A 25,892-nucleotide genomic window follows, 5' to 3' on the forward strand; every position below is an offset into this window, starting at 1 on the left:
CGTCGTAATGATTTTACACTTGGTTGCGCTCTGAAAATAGCCGATCTACAAGCTCACAACGCGTCGCAGCGCGACACTTTGTGAGCTTGTAGATCTGCTATTTTCAGAGCGCAACACCCGAGCGCAACCAAGCGTAAAATTACTCGTCTTTTAGTTCTACTGGATCTCTTCTACACTCGTCCCTCACTAACATTTTAGTCTAGTTTTTATTTGTTGACGAAATTGTCAGTATATTTAGTCTTAGTTTCAGTCATCATAGCTCAGTTTTTATTTCGTCTTTATTGAGTTTTTCGTCAGTGAAAAAAGGTAGTCGACGGACATTTTTCGTCATAGTTTTAGTCGACGAAATCAACACTGCACTACTGTAGGGTGTGGATAATATAACGTTTTCTGTAATAAAAAATACAAAAATACAGTAAGGGTGCTCTAGAGGAACACGGTGAAAACAGAAGGTGCCCTTGAACTGAACAGTGCTGAAGTTTTGCAGAGCCTTGAGGAGTGGTGGTGCGCTAGGATTTGATGTCTCCTTTTGAAGTGTCTTTATGAGCCAAAGTCTCCCTCTGACTTTGTGAAACCAACTAAGCCTGTCTTAAGAAGAGGACCTACGTCTCCCCGCGTCTCTTGTCTACCCCTTCAAGCAGAGGAGCACTGCTTTCTTTTCTTTAGTTTCCATGGGTGTTGTCATAGCATACTAATAGTTTTTTTTTCATTTGAAGGATCCCCATTTTGATATGCATTAGGCTGGGCCTAAGACCCCTATTTGATATTCTGGGACTTCAATCTACACTGTAAAATCCTCAGTGTTTGTTTAAGCTATTAAGACCTGGGACGCATCTGTGTCATTTTTCGATTTGAGCTAAAAAGCATTATTTTACACTTTGGCTATTCAACATTTTTGAGCACCACTGTTATAGAAACATACGTTTTTCAGAAAACAGTTAGGATTTAGAAGACATTTGTAGAATCGGCTTCAGGTCTTAATGGGTTACGGACCCAAAAGTGTCCATTTGGAACCATGGTTCATTTGGTCCCCGAACCAGACTTTGAGAAACATTGGTTTACATTCATTATGCTGTTCTTCAGATTCAATATTTTACGTGCATATGAGTCCAATTATTCTGTTCTGGTTCCTCAGGCATTGTAGCAGCAATAAATAAACACATAAACAACTAGAAAAAGTGCTCCTCGTAGCACAGGTCTCCGCCAGGTTAGGTAGGTTATTGTGGCCTTCTGGTGGCGCTATAATAGGCCAATGTGAAAAGGGTGCCATTTATTCTTTGGCCTTTCACGGCAATCAGACACTGCATTCATGATTTGAGGCATTTTGTTCCAAAAATGTGTTTTGTTAAATTAGACCTGCTGGTGGCGCTATAACAGGCCAAAGTGAAAAGGCTGGCATTTCTTCCTCGGCCTAATGGGAATTTGCGTGTGAAATTGCACGGAAAGCGCAAGCTGCGTTCATGATTTGAGGCATTTTGTTAAAAACGGACCAATCCTGCAAATTTTGGAAGCCAACCTTAGCCAATGAGGATGGCATATGGACAATCGGACAGATCCGTGTTGATCACATGACTATAGAGATACTGTGTACCGATTTGCATGACGTTTGGATAAAATATGTAGGAGTAAAAGGGTTTTGCACAAATCGGCCTCCTGGTGGCGCTATAACAGGCCCATGTGAAAAATTTGGGGCAGAGGTTCTGAATTGGCATCCAGGGAGTGTGCGTGCACAGTTTCACAGTGACCGGGCCAACGGTGCCTGAGATTAGCTGCTCACGGACACACAAACGGACACACAAACGGACGGACGGACAGGGGGTAAAACATACTCTCTCGCCATGCCTTTCGGCCTGGCGGAGACAATTAAAAAAGTTACAAAATCTATTTGCATGTATCTCTACAGAATGTGTACGTAAAAGAAACACTGCAAACTCCTCGAAGAGAATGGAGATACAAATAGATAAATGAACACTGCAGATTTGACTGTGTGTAGGCAGTTTTGACAGAGATTTTTTTCATGGTCCACATTGACAGTAGAAAGGTGATGTACAGTAAGTGATAGTTTTCCTATAGACATCATTGGGATGGAGCCTTTGTTTGTTCAATAATATGGGGTCTCATTGTCTCATTACATTACATACATTACAGTAGTGATACTTTTACTTAAGTAAAAAAAAATGTAGTACTTTGTACACCACTGTCTGTATGGAACGCGCTCATTGTTTATCTGAGCGTGAACAACCGACAGCTCTGTCCACTTGAGGACAAAGGCTCCATTGAAAGACATATTATTTTATACCCATACGTGTTAAAAATACCAGTGAGGGGCTGAAGCCTAGCGGGACGACCACGCATATCGGTTGCATGCAGAATGTGACACCCGCCAGCGGACTGAGACCCCCCCCCCCCCCCCCCCCCAACTGTACCACATAGACCCATGGGCTGTTTCTCCGCAAACGCGTTACGCAACACGTGCGACGGTACGAGACGCCGGGGGCTCAGTGGAAGCGTTCTGTGCGCTTACAGTGTTGATTTTGACAGCAAATTTTGATTTAGTTTTAGTCATGGTCTTTTGAATAAATTCTGTTTAGTTTTAGTCATATTTTAGTCATCTGATTTGTTTTTGTTTCAGTCTGATTTTAGTCGACTAAATCTACAGTCGATTTAGTTGACTAAAAATTATTTTGCTGGTGCCTTGATGGCGTCGTAATGGCTGATTTTACACTTGGTTGCATGGTGAAAACAGCCGATCTACAAGCTCACAATGCGTCGCGCTGCGACGCGTTGTGAGCTTGTAGATCTGCTATTTTCAGAGTGCAACACCCGAGCGCAACCAAACATAAAATGACTTATCTATTAGTTCTACTGGATCTCTTCTCCACTAGTCCCTCACTCACATTTTAGTCTACTTTTTATTTGTTGACGGAATTGTCAGTATATTTAGTCTTAGTTTTAGTCATCGTAGCTTAGTTTTTATTTCGTTTTTGTTTAGTTTTCGTCATTGAAAAAAAAGTAGTCGACGAACGTTTTTCGTCATAGTTTTAGTCGACGAAAACAACACTGGCTCACACGGCACAGCAGGGAAGCCTCGTGTCATATATATCTCGAAAACCCTTTGATGTTCTACCCTGCACATTCTTCCTCCCACCCCACATGTTTTTGTTTTGGCAAAACGTTTCGGATTTATAAAAAAAAAATACGTCAAAAATACAAAACCCTGAATCACCCAGCTCTTGTCTGTTGTGTAAAAACAAGACACGGAGGCTGGCAAGGGGGCTGTAAGATTCAGGAGCCTCCTAGGTGGGGTTTCCCCGTATGACAGTGTTGTTGTGCCCACAGCTGGCCCAGTCATGCCCCTCTATGAAGGGAGAGTGAGGGGGGTGGGGGGGGCCCACACATTTGTGTGTGTTTTAGAGGAGGGGGGGCTGTAATTCTATTTGGAGAGCCAGCTCTGAGCCTGTATAATCCCCGCTGCCTTTGCCTCCACCACCACCACCCTGGGCAGAACTGAAAGAGAAAGCCCCCCTCATGCCACCCACGCACCCTCCACCACCCACACCACCACCATAGTGAGCGATATTGCTGAGATAGAGTTGCAGGTTGACTGAAAATAGACGCTGAGTGGAAGAAGTCTTCCTGTCAGACACACACACAGAGAGTTTGGATAGAGACAATCTCAGCTATAATCGAGGAGCCAGCTCAGCTCGGCCACTGAGGTAGGACCCTCGCGCTCCGCGCGCGCGCGCGCGTGTGTGTGTGTGTGTGTGTGTGCGCGCACACATGCACACTTGCACACTTGCGAACATGCCACTCAAGTTTGATCAATTGATGATGTGTATCAATTTGACGTGTAGTTTGCTACAGTATGGCTACCTTTAATACATTCAATTGTCCCTTTTGGTTCATGTTCTGCAAATATTTAGTGTTTTATCAATCTAGATTTTCCAAAAAAAGTTAAAAAAATTCCAAATGTGTGTATACAGTACACATGTAATAGATGTGTGTGTGTGTGTGTGTGTGTGTGTGTGTGTGTGTGTGTGTGTGTGTGTGTGTGTGTGTGTGTGTGTGTGTGTGTGTGTGTGTGTGTGTGTGTGTGTGTGTGTGTGTGTGTGTGTGTGTGTCTCAATATACCATGTGTGCAAGCGTACATGCATGCATGTATGTGTACCTTATGTGTGTGTGCGTGCGTACATACATACAATATGCATGTATGCGGGAGTACGCGTGTGTCCATGCGCGCGCGTGTGTGTCCAAATATACATTTCCTGCATAAACACGCTATTATCCTCTCTAAGTTCACGTCCCACATGTTAGACATGTGTTTGTGTGTGAGACAAATCAGAGCCAAAAGGTGGGCGTACATGCAAGGGGCTACATGTCAGCGTGCATATACGTATACATACAGTTCATACATGTGCTCCGTGGCCGTGGGCTGTTTGTCTTGTACTCTATGTGTGTGTGTACATCTCTGATGCTCGCACAATACATGGCTAATGTATCCTGGCAGATCAGCGTAAACACAGATGACACTGGTACGACGACTTGTAGCAGTGGTGGAAAAACATTTCACATTTCACTCACATTTCTTACTTAAGTAACAATACTGCATTGTAGAAATACTCTGTTACGAGTAAAAGACCGGAATTGAAATGAAAACATGTCTGGGCTATACGAGGCTGCGTGTCTCTCTGCGCTGCCGTGTCTGTGCGCTTGCTTGCATGAATGCATGCATGTGTGTTTACGTCTGTGTAATGTATGTGTCTGCGAGTATGTGTGTGCGCGCGCGTCTGTTTTCATGAATACATGCATGTGTGTTTATCGATTTTTTTTTGTGTGTGTCTGTTTATCTGTCTATCTCTCTGTCTGTCTGTCTGTCTGTGGTTGGCATCTGCACCGGTCTGAGTACTTTTGGAGAGCGTTCTAACCGCCGTCCTCTCCTCCAGTGTAATTCTTTAATTAAATAATTCTGAGGTCACTATATGACTTCAATCCGGTGAAGCACACAGTACCTTTCTATTTTGCCTTTACTTTTTTTTCACGTTGTGGTGCCAAGTGGTTGGCTAGATCCAGCACTACTTTGCACAGCTAGTATTTTAGGGTAACTCATAGGAACTTTAGCGGCCTAAGCTTTCCTCTTTAAAGCAGTATAGAGCAGGAGAGCCCGCTCTGCTGTGTGTTGCCCCCCCCCCCCCCCCCCTTGCTAAAACAAAGACCCGTCTCTTTATTCCGCGGGACTGTTCAATTTTGCATCAACGTTGTGCTAGCGCTGAACATTTGGGAGCCAGGGGGGCGCTTGTCGAGAGCATGAATAAAATAATTCCTGGGGTAGAGGTGGTGCAGGATCCTTGCCTTGCCACATTTAGATCTTAAAAAGGAAGGGAGCAGGAACAGAGAGAGGGAGAGAGAGAGTGATGAGGAAGGAGGCACGCAAAGATAGCTGTGAGGGGAAGAGAGAGAATTTAGAGTGGGCAGAGAGAGAAAGTCACGCTATACTTTGTTAGCTCACAACGCGCCGCATTGTGGCACTTTGTGATCATGTAGATCACTGGCTCTCAAACATCATGTTAAGGACCCCCAAATTGGTATGTATTCGTCCACAGACCGCCACTTGAAAAGATGTTGTGCCCATTAGATATTTGTCAAAATCTTTCGAGAATGGACGATGCAACATGTTGTGAGCTTGTAGTACATCACCTATTTTCAGATAGCCGAAAAACTAAATGGGACTTAAGTGTTTAAGCTGTTCCTCATTTTGCTGGGGACCTGCTGGAACCCCCTCAAGGACCCCTGTGGGTCCCCGGACCCTACTTTGAGAACCAGTGTGGTATGACCGGTCTTTGAACATGTAGATCTGCTATTTTCGGCTATAAATCGGGATGAGGACAGTGCTACTGCAACTGCGGCTCATCTGGCTTCAGTATTACAAGTCATAATATCCTTTTCATCATCCCGCATTCTGCCAGTGGTGTAAAGTAACTAAGTACATTTACTCAAGTACTGTACTTAAGTACAATTTTGAGGTATTTTTTACTTTACCGCAGTATTTCCAATTTTCAGTACTTTTCTTCAACTCTTTTCTCTCAACAAAACATTCATTAACCACTTCAGCCCTATATACATTTCTGCCATACGGGTTTAAGTGGTTAATGGGCCAGTGTAATTGGAAACGGTTTTGTGTTCGCAAGAAGATTATCACATTAAAAAAAAATGAAAATAGCAGATGTACAAGCTCACTATGAGCTTGCAAATGTGGCAGATGAAAAGGTTTTCTTTTTCTGAAATAGCGCCCCCTCTGGTTGTGACCCGTTGCCATGTGTGTGTGTTTGTATGTGTTGATGTTCCAGTTGAACTCTCCAATGAACTCGGTCAGCAGCACGGAGGACATCAAGCCCCCGCTGGGCCTCAACGGGGTGATGAAGGTGCCCCCCCAGCCGTGCGGGACGCCCCTGTCGCTCACCAAACACATCTGTGCCATCTGTGGCGACCGCTCCTCAGGTGAGTGACCGCCGCGCGCACACAGAGTACCCGGCCGATAGGCTCTATGCACAGCAGCCATATTATCACTTCCTTCACAGGTGTTACCAATGATACTAATGAAGGCTCTGTTCCATTTAGTTTAGTTTAATTTCCACGACCCCCATAACTCTCAGAGTTACACACCCGTAAGGGGCCATTTGGAAACCCCTGGGCCTGGACCCAAATTTGAGACCCACTGGTGTAGCAGAGTGTTTCCAGTGAGCCAACATGCACAATATCAGCACCCTGACTCTGTTTGACCAGAATGGAACAGAGCCTGCATTAGTATCATTGGTAACACCTGTGAATGTCTACACAATATGGCTGTTGATAGAGCCTATTGACCAAAACACACGGGCAGTGGTGTAAAAGTTTTTTTTTTTTTTTTACTTAAGTAAAAGTATCAATACTGCAATGTAGACATACTCTGTAGCAAGTAAAAGTCCGGAATTGAACATTTACTTGAGTAAAAGTACAAAAGTATTGGTATCAAAATATATTTAAAGTACAAAAGTAAAAGTACTCGTTATGCAGAATGTCCCATTTCACAAGATTTCAAATGTATAAAATAAAATAAAATCTTTTGAAAATAGCAGATCTACAAGCTCACAATGCGTCGCATCGCAACGCATTGTGAGCTTGTAGATCAGCTATTTTCAAATGGCCAAAATGTATGTAGGGCTGAAGTTGGGTAATGTTTTGTAATAATCAAAATCTACAAAGTAACTAGTAACTAAAGTTTTCAAATAATTGTAGTGGAGTAAAGTACAATATTTGTCTCTGAGATGTAGTGGAGTACTGAAATACTCTGGTAAAGTAAAAAATACCTCAGAATTGTACTTAGGTACAGTACTTGAGTATATGTACTTAGTTACTTTACACCACTGGCAATTACACCGATGCACTAATACAAAGACGTGTGCGCTCACACAAACAAACACAAACAGACACATCACGAAACGATGCTATCGACGCAATATTGACATTGAGGTATTTGCTCAAAAATATCGTTATATTACTATAATACACTGTTTCTGCAGCAATTCTTCAAGATGCAGTAGGTGGAACATGCTTGTTTAAAGGGATAGTTCACCCAAAACATTATTTTACTAATAATAAAAGTACTGTAACTTTACTGTAAAGTTAACTACTGGTAACTTAGTGCGGAGATACGGACAGACGATCACAAATAAATAAATGAATGATGTTAGTGAAGGCCTTTATATACAAGCCACTCGCATCTGTCGGGAGTCTTCGCAGCAAAACTGTGCTGCACCGCGACAGTGTTGCTGTTCCAAATCAAACAGAACATGCTCAAAGCATAAATTCTAATGGGATTCATACTGAGGCAGAGATTTGCAATCTTTACAAGCGCTTTACCCTTGATACAGATACGGTACTGGAAAATATATACCGGAACGACTGGAAGAACGGCCGCCGAGGGACATTTTGTGCACATTAATACGTAGAAATAAAGACACGGATGCTATTGTATCGACAATGGTTAAAGAACACGCTCACACAGTCATATATATATATATACACTAGTCTCTCGAGTCAAACTGTTGGCTCGCAAGCACAATATTCAAATGCTTCCACCCAAACACACTGAAAAGATGCAAAGAAAATAAAGCGGAAATCCCCTTTACCCCACTTCCATTTCGCTTTGGCAGTCACCTAAATAAGTGCTACTGGAAACCAAATTAGTCGAGCTCTTATGTAGCGTGCTGCTTAGCAGAAATAGGCAAAAAAAAAGGTTTTAAAGATATTTTAAACAACTTTTCTGAGGCACAGTTACAGATTGTAGCATTCGAAGATTGTGGAGGAGTTGACTGGCTTGAGCTGATACAGTAGAACATATCTCTGCTGTCCGGCAGAAACCAGCTAACTCCAATTTTTTTCATTTTTCAGGAAATGACATAAACAAAACAAAAAGCGGAGTTAGGAGGTTTTGTCCATCATTGATAAGAACAGCTGAATGGACCTCCAAGCTCACAATGAGGTTGGAGGTCAAAAGAGGGTGGAGCCTGGAGTCAGCTAAACCTTAGCATAAAGTTTGAGGATCCAATGGAGTTATAGCTGGTTTTGTCAGAAGCGCTTTTTGATACTTTTCATTGGTTCAATATTGTTTTAATCAACACACAGACGTAAAGGGTGTTCAATAGCACTGATTTATGGAAACAAATGCAAAAGCGGAAAAATGGAGTTAGCTGGTTTCTGCCGGACAGCAACGATTCTCTTCACTCCCCCATACAGACCTGCTGTGTTTCCTCCACCGGTAAACCATTCTATATCGATGAGGAAAACGTCTGCCACCGTAAAATCCTGAGTGTTCATTTTAACTCGAGAGAGCGTATGAGAGATACCTGATGAAGGGCGCGGTCCCACCAAAACACGGTTGCCCGCTGTTAAACAGTTTCTGCTTGATGAAGGTCCAGAGGGACTGAAATGTCAGTGTTTGAATATACTTGATGCTGCCGAGCTGTGAGCAGAGCAGATTGCATCTAGAGCTAAGTGGATGTGCAAACATTTCCTTAGCTTCACTAGAATAACCAAAATGCAGCATGAAAAAGTGCACATTTCAGTTCCAATGTAAGGACATGCAACCCTATTAAGACATGCCCAGAATAGGGATGCTAGGGGCATGGACTCTTCTATCTTAGCTTGATTTGCCTGCATTGTCTATTTCACGGACAGAGGGGGAAAAAATGGCTCCAGTGGTTTGTGTATATGTATTAAATCCTACTAATGGAGGAGGTGAAAGTAACACACAGCCCTTTCATACTGTAAGCGTAGCCTTTTCTCTGCATGTTCTGGACCTTTTCCATTCAGCGGTCAGAGAGTGTGAGTCGAAACTACATTATATACAGTAAAAGCAGTTAACTGCATCATAGTAAATCATCCCTGGCAACATGGCCGTGCGAGAGACCTTGAAACTTCCCTGTAAAAAAGTTGTCTTTCAGTCTATGCGAATTATTGGATCAAGCATGCATAACTTGCCAGCTGTTAATGTAACAATTGGCAAAATATCTGCAGATTATACCGATGCCAAAATAAGGCGCTTGTTTTTCAAGATCCAGGGCATTAGGAGACATTTATGAGCAATAACTAGCCTCCTTTAGGACAGCCATATTAATTATGCGTGACTCTTGAATGTTTACCAGCCAGAAATGCCTTACCTTGGAGCAATACTCTTGCAGATAAATTGCCTCCATGACAAAAACACTGACAGGGTAAGTTGGTCCCGTTTGTATTTCTGTCACTCTTACTGGGGGTGTAATTGTTGATTATGTGGGGGAAAAACACACCTGCCAATTCCACAGGAAATGTTTGTCTCACCTGGTTACTTATCATTGCTGTCTCCACATTTAAACTTTAGTTTTCCTAAATTAATGCCCTACTTTGTCGCACAAGAATGTCGTGCAAAAGTAGTGAAAATAGCTGATCAATGCATCGCGATTTGCACCATCACGCATTGTCTTATAGATCTGCTATATTTGCTATTTGTGAAACATTTTATAAGTGAAAGTGTTTAAGTCTGTCTGTGGGTGTTATAAATATTTAGCCAATGAAACATTTTTTATTTATTTTTTTAAGCGCTTACTAAAGATTAAATAATAACTACATTGGATCCATTGGAACACAGGTTATTTTTTTCCATTTCCTTCAAAGAAACTGTTTTGGACATATATAAGGTTTCCACCACGACAGCTACATCAGAGGCAGTTGGTTGTCATGCCAACACTGTAACCAATCAAATTGTTTGCAATCTTTATTATCTTCTTTTCACTGCTCATGTACATGGGCACTATTTAGACAAAGAGGTTCCATTCACTACTATTGCATCAAATCCCATAACAGTTCTCAAGGATTTTCTTTTGTTTCTTACTGGGTATTTCAGTGCTGACTATCTCCACTGTGCCTTGAACTTTCGAATCGCCATTGTACCCAATGTTCACGGCAAAGATTGATGATGCTGCGGCCAATGCACTTATCTGCAATTTGCAGCCAGAGCAACCAGATAATAAGCTTTAATACTATTTTGGTCGGTGCATTTGATTGTCATTTATTATTTCATTAATGCTCCATATTCCATTGCCTGCGTCCGTTTTGTCTGTTGTTGTTTTGTTTGTTTTACATTATCTACTTTTCTGGCATTTTAACGTATAAAAATGACAACTAAAATAAATGACCATCTCAGGGTCCTTGTGGTTAGAGTGTCCACCCTGAGACACGGGGGGGTCGGGGGGGTTCAGTCCTCGGCCGAGTCATGCCACAGACAAAAGAATTGTACCAATGCCTCCCTGCTTGACCCTTTTAAAAACATTGACCCTATGTTTGGGAACTATGGTGTAAGTTAGTGGTTCTCAACCTTTTCAGGCCGCGGGACCCCCAAAATAATCATATTTGAAGTGACTGGGGACCCCCCCCACCCTGACAAGCTCTTGGAGTTGAGGCGTTACATTTTGTTGTCTCGCGTTCCACAGATACTCCTTTTGACGCAGTTAATTATAATTTTAGAGGTGTCTTAACACATTCCATGCCAGAGTTTAATCTCATAATGTACTCACCAGTGCCAGCGTTTTATTGTTGTTTTTTTGTTTTTTTCATGTCGCCACAGACCTCGCTAAATAAGTTAAAAGTGTGCGTTCATTTGGTTCTAAACACACGGCGGATCCGTGAGAAACGGCCAGCGAAAATAGTTTCCAAATCCGTGCCGCCATCTTGAAGATACAGCCGATCAACGTTAAACAGTGATCAGCGAGGAGAAAAACAACAACCGAGAAAATCGAGTTTTAAACAGGATCCCAGACAGGAAGCGGATACGATCGAAAAAAACGGAACCCGAATAATTCTGTAAATAATTCTGTAATTCCGGAAACGGAAATGGATCAAAAAAATTCGGAAAGTGCACCTGGGGCAATTTCAATGGGAATCGGCGGTTCGCGTAGATCTACACGACTGGCACGCTGCGGCTTTAAATAGGTTCGCGTAGATCTACGCGATTGGCATTCAATGTGTTAAAAGTCATTAAATTGCCACTTTATAAATGTGCAGATACCCTGTTTACACTTATACTGTATTTTGGTTTGTTTACTGTTGAGTGAGAAAACAATGTTGCACTTTAAGCTAATCATCTGGGGACCCCCCCCCCCAAAAAAAAAGAAATAAATACAAATAAATTAAATAATTCGGGGGTTCCCTGTGTGTCCCGACCAGTGTTGCCAGATTCTGTGAGAGAAACAAGCAACCAGGTCTAGAAAAACCAGCCCAAAAGAATTGACTATGGGCCACACGAGCACTTTAACATATACATCAGCTATTTGAAAATAGCAGATCTGCAAGCTTACAACGCGTCGCGATGCGACGCGTTGTGAGCTTGTAGATCGGCTATTTTCAAACAAAATCGTGCGGGGAAATTATAATAAGCCGATCTGGCAACCCTGGTCCCGACCCACAGGTTGAGAACCACTGGTGTAAGTGATGAGCACCCATCATCTCCTCTCCGTCTCTCCATCCTCCAGGTAAACACTACGGGGTTTATAGCTGCGAGGGCTGCAAGGGATTCTTCAAGAGAACGGTACGGAAGGACCTGACCTACACCTGCCGTGACAGCAAGGACTGTATGATCGACAAGCGCCAGAGGAACCGGTGCCAGTACTGCCGGTACCAGAAGTGTCTGGCCATGGGCATGAAGAGAGAAGGTACAGCACATGCCGTAGAGGATAGAGTACCATTTAAACACACCCGCAGACTGAGTTACAACCACTTAAACCCTAATACTTAAAGGAATAGTTCACCCCAATCTTTTTTTCTGTCGATTAGTCACTCCATGGAGACTTGAATTCATGGATATTTTTTTAGTTTTTGTCGCATATTCCTAAGCCAATAATTTGATGACCAACGGACCGGTAGGCAGCGGTTCCGGTATAGGAGACACAAAGGAGACTCTTTGTGTGTCCTACCGGAAACCGCTGCCCGTCATCAAATTATTGGCTTAGGAATGTGACAAAAACAAAAAAACATCCATGAATTCAAGTCTCCATGGGGTGACTAATCGATAAAAAAAAACGAACTATCCCTTTAAATTCACCGGATTCCCAAGGGCTCTATATGAGGCCCCTTGGCAGTTCTTTTGCTCTACACTAAATATCTTTGGCGAAAATGTGCAGATCGCATATTTCCGTCTATTAACGCCCCCCAGATTAGGGATGCTATAGGGTTCAAGTGGTTTTGATGTAACTCTCACACACATGAAGGCACACGGCACACACTAACACCGTGTGCACACACACACACACACACACACACACACACACACACACACACACACACTGTACAATGTTAGCGAGGTCATACACGTGCCCTCTCTCATCCCCCACTGCTGCTTAATTGCCTCCTAATGAAAGGCCCTGTTGCAGCACTGGGCAGCAATCTATCAGAACCACACTGCATTCATTTTTTTGCAATAACCATTATTTTATTCTTTGGCTATTAAAAAATAGCAGATATACAAGCTCATAGCGCGGCACTCGGTGCCGCGCTATGAGCTTGTATATCTGCTTTTTTTTTTATTATCGTGAACATTTGTGCAAGTCTTTTTTTAAAGCGAACATTTGTTACTCAAATCTTTGCTTCTAGTGGGTCCCTGGAACGAAATATATATTTTTTTCAAAAATAGCAGATCTACAAGCTCATAGCGCGGCACTCGGTGCCGCGCTATGAGCTTGTAGATCTGCTATTTTTGAATAGCCAAATAAATCAAAAATGACAGAGATGCGTTCCCTCTGTCATGTGATATTTAACTTGGGTTAAATATCATTCACCCGTTCATTTACCGGCGAGGTTACCTGTGGTTCCGGCTGTTGTGCCTGAGGTTGGATGACTAAAGCAACAACGAATGCTGGAGACCAAATGGACTACATTTATATAGCTGCCTTCCTCCAAAGCGCTTCACGATGTATTTCACAGTCACACGTTCACACACCGACGGCGGAGGAAACCACGCAAAGGCCACCGACCTGCTCACCCGGGAGCAGTTAGGGGGTTCTTTGCTCGAGGACACTTCGACGAAGGAAGTGCCAAGAGGAGCCGGCCGGGGATCGAACCCGGGAACCTTTCCATTCCACGACGGCCCGCTCTACCTACCTGAGCCACTGCCACGGTGCTACCCCCCTTGGTTGTGTTTGCTGATATGATATGATGTGACCAAAATGACCAAAAATGCCACGAAGAAATCTTGCAAATATGGGCTTTTGAGAGTGTATGGAGCCAGCTTTAGTTTCACTGACGTTTTCCCATGTCTTCTCCACCAGTGGTGTAAAAAGTACTAAATGTTTTTTACTTAAGTGAAAGTATCAATGCTGCAATGTAGAAATACTTTACTTGAGTAAAAGTACAAATGTATTGGTGTCAAAATATACTTAAAGTGCCAAAGTAAAAGTACTCATTATGCAGAATGTCCCATTTCACAAGTTTTCAAATGTATAAAATGTGTAAAAAACCTTCTGAAAATAACAGATGAGCTTGTAGATCGGCTATTTTCAAATGGCCAAAATATATATATATAAGGCTGAAGTGGGTAATGTTTTGTAATAATCTAAATATTCAGAGTAACTAGTAACTAAATTTTCAAATAATTGTAGTGTAAAAGTACAATATTTGCCTCTGAGATGTAGTGAAGTAGAAGTAAAAGTACAGAAAATTGGAAATACTCTGGTAAAGTAAAAGTACCTTAAAATTGTACTCAAGTACAATACTGTACTTACAATAAATGTACTTAGTTACTTTACACCACTGCTCTCCACTCTCCTCTCACTTCTTTCTCCCTGAAGAGGGATTTACCAGTATGTAGGGTAGGGCTTAGTGCAATAAAAATGCCTTTATGAACCATAGCATCCCTATTGTGAGGCGAACATTCCGTGAAAATATCTACAAGGTCACACAATGCATTACTTTGCTTGCAGATCTGCTATTTCGTAGTGTAGAGGGAAGAAGGCCTGCCGGCCTAGTATAAACCCCCGGGGGACTCCGGTAGAATATAAGTATTTAAAAAACGATCAAGCAAAAATATTGATCGATACAGGCCTTATCGATACGATACATCACCGGCATTCTATATTATGGAGCAGCCCGTGTGTGTGTGTGTGTGTGTGTGTGTGTGTGTGTGTGTGTGTGTGTGTGTGTGTGTGTGTGTGTGTGTGTGTGTGTGTGTGTGTGTGTGTGTGTGTGTGTGTGTGTGTGTGTGTGTGTGTGTGTGTGTGTGTGTGTGTGTGTGTGTGTGTGTGTGTGTGTGCGCGCGCGTCGGTGTGTGCGCGTGTTTGTGTGTGTTCCCATTCACCACTCTTTGTCAGTCCCAGAACAAACTAAAGGAAAGAACACTTGGATGGATAGGTAGATTCTTTAGTTGCTTTCCCGGACCAATTTGTCTTGACCTCAACTTGGCCCCCCCGCCCCACCCAACAGCCACCCCCCCCCCCCTTTCCCCCACTCGCTCTTATTTCTATCATTGTTGGGGCTTGGTACTCTGTTCAAGGATATTATCATTTACTGCTTTTTTCACCTCGCTCCACGCTGCGTAAAAAGCTTCCCCCACGTACCCCTAGGGCTGGAGCAGAAGAACAAGGCAGCGGTAGCTCCAAAAGGCTAAGCGAATCCGCAGAAAAACAGGATTAAATGAATTTATGCTCTCCCATACGGGGGAGGGAGGGGCGGGGGGGTGGGATAAAGCTAACATGATTTCAGCCCTCCTCACCTCTCCCTGACTCCAACACAAGTATTCTACCCTTGGGCTGACCTCTACCGCCAGACAGCAGTTCCTCTAAAGTGGGGCCCCTTTCTCTCTCTCTCTCTCTCTCTCTCTCTCACTCTCTCTTGTTCTCCCCCCCCCCTTTCCTAGAAGAACCCCAACCACCACACCACTGCAGGCCCCATTTTCAGCTCCCCGTTTCTGTGATTCAGGACGTGGGATAGGAACAAGAAACAGGAGAAGGGAATAGCAAGAAAAGATCATCTGGAAAGCTGCGCGCGTGTGTGTGTGTGTGTGTGTGAGAATGCGTGTGTGCATGTTAAAGCATGTAGACTGTGCACACATGAAGATATATATATATATATATATAATAACGTATGTATGTATATATATATATAATAACGTATGTATGTATGTATATATATATATATATAATAACGTATGTATGTATGTGTGTATAAATATGTATATATATATATGTATATACACACACACACACACACACACACACACACACACACACACGCACACACAGTATATATGTATTTAATATGCTTTAATATTCTTTTCTCCCATAAAGAACAATAATGCTCTATGTTCTTTTGAAAACTACAACCACAGTAAAGTTTTATTAATCGCTGTGTGGAAGACAAACACATAAAAAAAGCCACTTTTTTTTTTTTGTGGTTTCCAGAAGTAGGCCTTCAGCCTTTTGAAAAAACAACATACCCCCACGCACGCACGCACGCACGCACGCACGCACGCACGCACGCACGCACGCACGCACGCACGCACGCACGCACGCACGCACGCACGCACGCACGCACGCACGCACGCACGCACGCACGCACGCACGCACGCACGCACGCACACAGAAGTGTGCATCTTTCTCAACCTCTCTTGAGGGTGGAGGTGCGGTTTCTGTTGCCTTGGTCGAAGTGAGTCTCCATGTCTGCTCAGCGCACAAACCACTTCCTGTGTCTACTCTGCCAGACCAATCGGATGACAGAGAGAGAGAGAGAGAGAAAAAACACAAGGCTTTGCTTCAAGTAGACATTTATTTACACTACATCGAAGAAGAAGAAGCAGAAAAAAACAACTATTAGACAAAGTCTCCATTGATGTCTCTGCATGCCCTTTGAAAGCCATTCTGTCACCGCCAGTATCTGACGACTAGTCAACGCTGCAAATGAGGAGTGACAGTCCATACGTTATTTATATGTCGATAAGTGATTTGTGTACAAAAGGGAGCTGGCTGTTTGTCATTTCCTTCCACATGAAAAACACATCTCTTTGATAAGGAGGCTGAGGGGTAGTCCTTGAACTGTTGCACATTGCTGTGTTTGTGCATAATGTGGATTTAAGGTCCCTCAATGTATTCCATCCCCGCTGACAAAGCAATTATTGATGATTCTGCCCGGGATATGTTTACTGGCATAATGCTTAGTGGGTTGTGCACTATTTGTGCACTTGAGATACACACTGAGGCAGGCAGTTGTACTGCACATACATTGTGCATACATTATCCACTTAAGCACTATAACTTGAGCTTGTAGATCTGCTATTGCCTCTATTTCTTTAAGTAAAAAAAGGCAAGGTTTTGACACATTTTCCCCAAATATGGACACCAGGGTTAATGTGTGGTCAACATTCCATTTCAATTAAATTGTTAAATTGTGATATAATCAAGCATATCAAGATGTATCAGACATTTGTTCAGTCTGACCAGAAGCAGTGATAAAACATATCACCCGTGATATAAATGAATGACCAGAGGGGATTCATATCAAAAGCAGAGGCGTGGACCCCCCCCCCCCCCCCCATATCCTCCTCAGCATAAATCTAACCCTGCGTAAGAAGATATGAATTCACTGCAAGTGCACGTCCACAAGGGGCGCACTCAAATGCACGCACGAGGAGACACTTGATTCTACTGTGTAGAAGCAATTGGCCACTCAAAGCGGCACTACGTATCTTTTTCTTTATGAATAAAACTTAATTTTGTCCAATCTGTATGATATATGTTAACCCATTGCATTCGGTAGTGCATGTCTGGCATTTTAGATTTATTTGGCTATTTTTGTTTAAAAGCGTGATTATTATTTTTCAAATCTTTGATTATATATTTTTTTAAAGCGAACATTTGTAAAAATATTTAGTTCCAGGGACCCCCAGAAGCAAAGATTTGACTTACAAATGTTCGCTTTAGAAATATATACTCAAAGATTTGCACAACTTTTCACGATTTTTCAAAAATAGCAGATCTACAAGCTCATAGCACCCGGTGCATAGCGCTATATGAGCTTGTATATCTGCTATTTTTGAATAGCCAAAGAAAGCTAAAATGACAGAGATGTGAAATACAATATAACTTATACAATTGGGGTGGTTGTATTTTGTCTCTCTGCTCTTCTATTGAGACGTTCTCTATTAGCACAATGGTAAAAAAAAAAAATAATCAGCACTTGCACAGGAAACCGGGTTCAAATCCGGGGTAGAAGAGGAATGTTATACATAGTGCAGCTTTAAGCTCTATGCGTCATTGTATTATGAATAGCAAAAAATAGCCAATCTGCAAGCTCACAACACATCACGATGCAACACATTGTGAGCTTGTAGATCTGCTATTTTAAAAAAAAAGAAATCTATGAAAAGTTTTTTATTTATTTTGCCTATAATCACATGCCCCCAAAAATACAGACGCCTGGTTGAAAGCAGTGGTGGAAAGTAACTAAGTACATTTACTTAAGTTCTGTACTTAAGTACAATTTTGAGGTATTTGTGCTTTACTTGATTATTTCCAATCTCTAATACTTTTACTTCTACTCCACTACATCTCAGAGGCAAATATTGTACTTTTACTCTACCACAATTATTTGACAACTTCAGTTACTTTTCAGATAGAAATTATGATATTATGAAACATACCACTTTAACCGTATTTTATACACAGCCTATTTGAAAATAGCCGATCTACAAGCTCACAACGTGTGGCGTTGTGAGCTTGTAGATCTGCAATCATCTGCAAACATTCTAGTACTTTTACTTTTGGTACTGTAACTATATTTTGATGCCAATACTTTTGTACTTTTACTCAAGTAACATCTTGAACACACGGCCTTTTACTTGTAACAGAGTATTTTTATATTGTGGTATTGCTACTTTTACTCAAGTAAAATATCCTGAGTACTTCTTCCACCACTGGTTGAAAGTGTCTTAGGAAACACATGGTAGCTGATGGTATATTATATGCATATATATGCAGCAGTAGTGACCGGAACCAGTTTTATTACACGCAGCCGTTCAGGAGGAGCGCCAGCGAGCCAAGGACAGGAATGACAACGAGGTGGAGTCCACCAGCAGTGCCAACGAGGACATGCCCGTGGAGAAGATCCTGGAGGCCGAGCAGGCCGTGGAGCCCAAGACGGAGACGTACATAGAGACCAACCTCGGCGCGCCATCCAATTCGGTGAGTTAAGAGACTTTATCATTGTACGACGATGTGTGCGTGTTTTTTTTTAAGGATCTACACCATGAATAAAATAAAAAAAATAGTATTTAATATCATATTGTTTATGTCCCTCAAACGTTTTTCAAAAGGTTTGAGCCTAATTCAAGCCTCAGATATACTCATTCCAACTAACTCTCTGGCTTATAAAGCACTTTCACCTGCAATACCACATTGTCCTGTTTGGCACGGGGCGCTATTGAGACAGTTTGTATGCATGTTATCTCCTGGTTCTGAGTGGAAATGTTTTTTTTTATTTTTTCTTAAGTTGGAACTGAAAAACGGGAGGGATTGTACCGCTAGTGACGTCACTTTCGGGCTAAATCAGTTTGGCCTGTTTTGAGACCAATTTACATAAAACCCCAGATATGCTGTGAAAGCCTGATTGCTCAAACTGGGGTATTTGTTGGGATAGAAGATAGGTAGGGGAGACCAAAAACACACAAAAAAGAAGGAAAAGTAAAAATTCGTGGTATAGTCCCTTTAAATATATTGAAAATGGGTGAAGTCGTCCTTTAATCTCCGCCGTACCACAGTGTCGCGAAAATAGCCGACCTACAAGCCGACCTTGTTTCTACTCGGTCTGTGTCTCAGAGGAGGGCTGCGGACAGTTCAGAAACCCGCCTACCAGTGACATCATCGTTAAGCAGATTTTGTTCAAAAAAGTGTACAGAAATTGTTAAAATGATGTTTTTATGTGGACACGCCTCCAGTTCATTAAGTATACCTGGTTCTCACCTTAGCACCTCCTCCACCACCTTAGCACCACCCACCTGTCCTAGTCCCTCCTCCTCCTCATGCCCACACCTGTTGTGTTATGATAATGAGGGGGAGGGTATATTTTTACTATGTCACTAAAGCGCTGTTTTTCTATTGGCACGTTTGACCCTCAAGGTTTCAGCCTCCAGGTATAAACTCAAAATAGTCAGAGAAGACATAAAACACCATAAAAACACCACCAGGGGGCTTAATGAAGTTCTATCAACCTCATAGACACATGAAAAACAGAAAAAGTGCAAAACCATGGCACCACCTCTTTAAGTGAGTACTTTTTCACTTGCACAAGCTCACAATGCACATTGTGAGCTTGTAGATGAATGTAGAGTTGAAGTGGTTAATGTATGTTTTGTAATGATAATAAAAAATCCACAAAGTAACTAGGAACTAAAGTGTTCAAAGAATTGTAGTGGAGTAAAAGTACTGAAAATTGGAAATACTCAAGTAAAGTAAAAAAAATACCTCAAAATTGTACTTAAGTACAGTATTTGAGTACATGTACTTAGTTACTTTACACCACTGCCTGCTGGTAAACCTGCCATTTGGGAAAATTCATATTTAATTCATTCAAATTTCATATGGGTCCTCCTACTCCATGGAAACTGATTGGCGTGGTTCCATAATTGGGACCTGGCTTTCTCTGCACTCCCCATACAGACAGTATGGGTCACTGTCTGTGTCAGTGTGTGCGGGACCTTTTCCTTTTTTTCGCGCTGGTTACTCTCTCTCCTAACGCACCTGTCCTTCCTTTTTTTCGCGCTGGTTACTCTCTCTCCTAACGCACCTGTCCTTGTGAGTAGCTGACCAAAATGACCTTTTCTATTAGGAGAAGAGCAAATAGTGGCAAGTCGCATCAGAGTCGACCCACGCAGTATACCAGTTTGCACTGTCAGTCAGTGGCATAACTTCCCTTCTGAAATACACCACACACAAATCGCAGGTGAAAACCACATGCAGTAGTACACATAGTAAAATACATTCAGACCCCCTTCTACATAAAATGTGTTATGAAACACTCTATTAGTCAGCATAGTGGTAAGAAACAAGAAGAAAGAGGGAAGTGACATATATGGCCCCCATGTCATGGAGTTTAGCTTGGTGTGTTTGTGGTCCACATACAGTACAAGCCGTCCAGAGAGCCGTTAAAATGTTCATAACTCGGTGTGCCATGTGCTGTATTGAAAGTTTTGCCGCCATTTTGTGGTTAGCGTGGTAACTTTGCACAATCTTCCTGTGTGTAGGGTAACGTGGGTAGGGTAATGAGTTCACAGACAGTCTTGATTTGACTTGACTCTTCTCTCTCTACCGCTATGAGTGTACAAATGCTACCAAATGGACCCTGTGACATTAAATGAACATTGAGGATTTGTCTTGTGCCATAATCTCACCCTTATGTCCCCACGGTCCAAACAGAATAATATAGAGCAGTGGTTCTCAAAGTGCGTCCCCAGCTATCAAAATCAGTTTAATAACGTTAACCCTATTTGATACTTGGGCTATTCGACAATAGACGATCTACAAGACAACATTAATAATAGTAATGAATCATTTTTAAAACTTTTAACAACACACATCTTATCTTATGGGGGTCCCTGGCCCCAAATGTTTGAGAACCAATGAGATATAGACTATCGTACATTCCTCTAAATGAGACTTTGACAAGAACCTTCCAGCCATGAGCTGTGTATTAAAAGGGGAAATGAGGTCTGTTTTCTCTGTTTACTCATTCGTTAGCTGCTGGGTGTTTCTCAAGTGCAGTGGTGCACAGTAGCTAAGTACATTTACTGAAGTACTGCACTTAAGTACAATGGTACTGGTACTTTTACTTGAGTATTTCCATTTCTTGATACAATAATTGCTATTTATCACAGGTAATATATATATATAACGAGAAATATTAAGAATGTATAAGTTTCCACATGATAATTAGATACACACTTTATACTTCTACTCCACTACATCTCAGAGGCAAATATTGTACTTTTTATTCCACTACATTTGACAGCTTTAGTTACTAGTTACTTTTTCTACTTCTTATTGTTAATAATTAATCAAATTATTGATCAAGAATCTTTTTGAAAATAAGTGATTAATGATCAATAATGATACTCCTATAACATGATACATGTGATTCTGAAATTCGTATTCTGCATAATGAGTACTTTCACTTTTGCCACTTTAATGTATTTTAATGCAGGACTACTAAAGTGTTCTTACACTGTGGTATTGATACTTTTACTTAAGTCAACAATCAGAGTACTTCTTCCACCACTGCTGAAGTGGCAGTCTAGCACTGACAGGTAGGAACCTGCCCCCTGCTGGCAGGGACTGAGATGGACGTATCAGTTCTAGCTCAAGACTTTGTTTCCCCCAAAGGTGAAATAGTATATGTGGAAAAGACAACACGCCTCATTACAAGCTCATTACAAGCTCACAAAAAGAAAAAGTAATATGTATTCAACAAACAAACAGATCGTTTAAATTAACAATTCAATGTGCAGAGAATCTCCTACGAGTCCAGATTAACCCATTAAGACCTGAAGCCGATTCTACAAGTGTCTTCTAAATCCCAACAGTTTTCTGAAAAACTTGTTTCTATATCAGTGGTGCTCAAACTTTTTCATGTCAGGGACCCCCAAAATTATAGGTATTTGGCCGTCGACCCCCATCTCAAAATATTATGTTCCAGGGACCCCAAAAAGCAAAGAATAGTTCGCTTTAAACAATATATATTCCAAGATTTGCACACATTTTCACGATAAAAAAAAAACACCTCAAAATTGTACAGGACTCGAGTAAATGTACTTAGTTACTTTACACCACAGACCACAACTACCAACACCTCCCCATATAAGGCTATATTTCTTTTCCCTAGGATGGCAGTCGGACAGGAGAGCTCATTTCGGTTAACTTTTTTTGACAACAAGGCAGGCTGGCGCTGACAGTGAGGCAGGTGAGGCGTGCCCGGTGGAGCCGGTATGGCGAGCGAGCGAGTGCCCACGCCGAGCAGGCAGGCAGGCAGGCAGGCAGGGCTCACTGTCGGCGAGCGCCTGCTCTCGTTGTCGAGTGATGGTGAAAAGGTAACGCGTGTGTTGTAAAAACCTTGCATGTACTGCGCGGTACAGCAGGGGGCGCTGAGTGAACCAAAAAAAACAGGAGGTCGTGGTGGTGGACGGAATAGGTTATCATGCTAAGCGAAACGAGCGCTCCCTTAGCCCCGTCTCAGCCGATTCACAGGGCATCCGAGCTCAAGGATGTCCAAGTACCATCCGAGGGAAAAAATATACACTGTTAAAAACACACTGTGGGCCGCGGTGTTTTGACAGAGAGGAGACCATGAAGAATGAATAATGCAACAGACGGTTTCCTGAAAGCATCGCATGAAGCTTTGGCTTTCTTAGGAATTCTGCTAGAACATGAGAGAGAGAGACAGAGAGAGAGAGGGAGAGAGAGAGAGGCTGTGTAGTAGCCTGCTGAAGGAGGCAAAATGAAGGAATTGGGTGGAGGTTGGAGAAGGAGATAGATAGATGGATGGTGGAGAGGGGAAGAGAATGAGCTAGGGAGAGTGAGTGAGTGAGCGCTGCTTCTTCTTGGACTCGTGCTCCAGGCGAGGGGAAATGTCCTGTGAAGTGAAGGTAGACTGGCGGGGCTCTTATATGAGTAAATGGGGGGATATTTTTGGGAGGGTCATAGATGGAAACATAGTATATCATTGCTGTCTTGTGGAAACCGTGTATGTCTATAAACCGCTACTTTTCAGGAAATGGAGGGGGGAAAAAAGGACCTTTGTTCCACGGAGCCACTATACGTGTCGTTATTATTTAGTCGCAAGTTATTGTTTGTGACTTGTTTTCATTGGTTGAATATTCATAAAAACCCACTTACAAACGTAACCACTTGAACTTTTCAGTAATAGTGAAAACAGCCGATCTACCGCGACACATTGTGAGCTTGAAATATGGAGATAAACGGTTTCCTACCGACAGCGGCGATATCAGGGAGAAGGGAGACTTTATGGAGTGGCTGGCAACCACCGACACACCAGAGCAGAACCGTGGACCTCACTACCGTCTGCTTGGCAAACCTGACACCCCTAGGGCAGTGGTCCTCAAACTTTTTCATGTCAAGGACCACCCAAAATGATATACATTTGGCCGCGGACCCCCATATCAAAATATTTTGTTCCAGGGACCCCCCCCCCCACCCAGAAGCAAAGATTTGAGTTACAAATGTTTGCTTTAAATATAAATATATATATATCCAAAGGTTTGCACACATTTTTACAACAAAAAAAATATATAGCAGATCTACAAGCTCATAGCGCGGCACTCGGTGCCGCGCTATGAGCTTGTAGATCTGGTATTTTTGAATAGCCAAAGTATAAAAGGTGGTTAAAATTGGTTAAAATTGGACATGGATTAAAATAAAAGTGGTTACAATTATTGTGACGCTATATATTAACACGTTCCCCGGACCCCACTTTGGGAACCAATGCCATAGGGGGCATCCAAAAGGAAAACAGTGGAGGTGAAACAAATAGCTTACACATGCTGCATTTCTCCGCTATTCAGCATAATAATCCTTGGGGAATTCGTGTCACGGGCTCCAAACGTATATTTCCATCATTCAAGTCCCTTTATGGCTTATTGCATCACATTCCCGCTATTTCCCTCTGACATTCTGATTCCATGGCAGTTGGCAGCTGGCATTATTATATATACATATGAATAGTATAATATGATGTTTGTGTATATTGCAATGTTATTTATTGGGATATTTTATTCAGGGTGGGGCCCAGTGTGTTGGCGTCGAGCCTGAGTTATACTGTGTACTGTTGTTGGCACCAAGCCTGAGTTATGACGGTGCGTTCACACGGGCAGATGAAAAGATGCTACATGCTACCATTTTTTATTTTTTTTTATCCCACAATTTTGTAACCCTTTTTCAACCGGTGCCAATTATCTAAGTGATCCTGGGCGCTACACTCCCCCCGCCAGCCTAGGGAGCCCAGAGCCGAGCTCATGCCTCCGTCAATGCATGAGAGCCAACTGACCTTCTTGTCACCTGATAGGGCGGGAGTTTCCCCCGGTAGGACGTAGCCCGTGGAAGGAACACGTTATTCCAACAAAATCTAAGCCAATCGGGAGAGAGCACTGAAAATGCATGTTCTGTTTAATAAAGAGCTGGAGAGACATGGGAGACTCCTTTTACTGAACAAACACTCTATAGCAATGAGTACTATCAGAATATAGAGCTATTTAACACTTATTTTAACCAAAGTAAATCACTTACCCTACCTTTAAGTAAAAACTCTGAGTACGTTTTTGACTGTGGGGAGTCCCAATGCCATGGGGAGGCAGGGCCCTCCCAGACTATATGACCACTTCCCTCTTGTCTTGCACCTCCTCGTCGTCGTCCCCCCATGTCTCCCTCCCTCCTGCGAGGAGGAGGCATAGAGGTATAATATAACTAGAGGGCGGATTGCCCCCGCCCCCAGCTATTCATTTCAATGAATGTGCTCAGTGGCGTTTTGAAGCACCCGGAAGCCTGCCGTTAAGTAGAATTATTGAGTCGTTTTTGAGTCGTTTCGAGCATCCTTTGAGTTATGAGCATGCGCACTAGTGTCCTTTTGCGTCCTACGCCACAAACTTCCTCCATGAACGAGCCCGTGTGTCGAGCCATGAACGCGACATATGTATTAGATACACTCCAGATGCATATTTAAATACATTCTCCCCGCCTGCAGTTCCAGCTTTGGCCACTGGGGTGGGATATAATGAATCACAGGGCTCCGGGGGCGGGGCAGTGACTGCATGCGCACCATGAATGGGTCCGCTGCCACCGTCTAATAGCCGGGGTCTGGCCCTCACGCTGAATAAAGTGTGTTTATCTCATGGTGACCTAGAGAGAACAGGAGTTAAACAGGCGTTAGTAATGTGCCTCCAGCCAGACAGACACAAGGAAAAAGGCCTTCTTTCAAGAAGGAAGAGGGGGGGGGGGGGGGGGGGGGGGGGGGGTCACACACGCTATTATCACTCTGTCATGCCGGGTTTTTCTTCCTTCCTCCATTTACTCTGTCCTTCTCTGTCTTTTCTTCTGGTCTCTCTCTATCTATCTCTCACTGTGTGTTGCCAGATTCTGTGAGAGAAACAAGCAACCAGGTCTAGGAAAACCAGCCCAAAAGAAGCGACTATGTGCCACATGAACACTTTAAACATATACATCAGCTATTTGAAAATAGCAGATCTACAAGCTTACAACGCGTCGCGATGCGACGCGTTGTGAGCTTGTAGATCGGTTATTTTCAAAAAAATCTTGCGGGGAAATTAGAATAAGCATAAG

General features: G+C 42.6%; 1 protein-coding gene across 4 annotated transcripts in view; it reads left to right on the top strand.

The window, feature by feature from the left end:
* The window catches only part of rxraa (retinoid X receptor, alpha a), a 204,006-nt gene that overhangs the window by 151,036 nt on the left and 27,078 nt on the right, over positions 1–25,892 (top strand). For 2 of the 4 annotated variants that reach the window (XM_080419568.1, XM_080419569.1), the window contains exons 4-6: positions 6,345–6,495; positions 12,042–12,221; positions 18,550–18,734. In XM_080419568.1, the coding sequence (XP_080275694.1) occupies positions 6,345–6,495; positions 12,042–12,221; positions 18,550–18,734 (516 nt within the window). The remainder of the gene's footprint in view (positions 1–6,344; positions 6,496–12,041; positions 12,222–18,549; positions 18,735–25,892) is intronic. The other 2 variants (XM_080419570.1, XM_080419571.1) reach the window with 1 other exon arrangement.

This window comes from Gymnoscopelus braueri, assembly GCF_963280865.1.
Source record: "Gymnoscopelus braueri genome assembly, chromosome: 22".
Lineage (NCBI taxonomy): Eukaryota > Metazoa > Chordata > Actinopteri > Myctophiformes > Myctophidae > Gymnoscopelus > Gymnoscopelus braueri.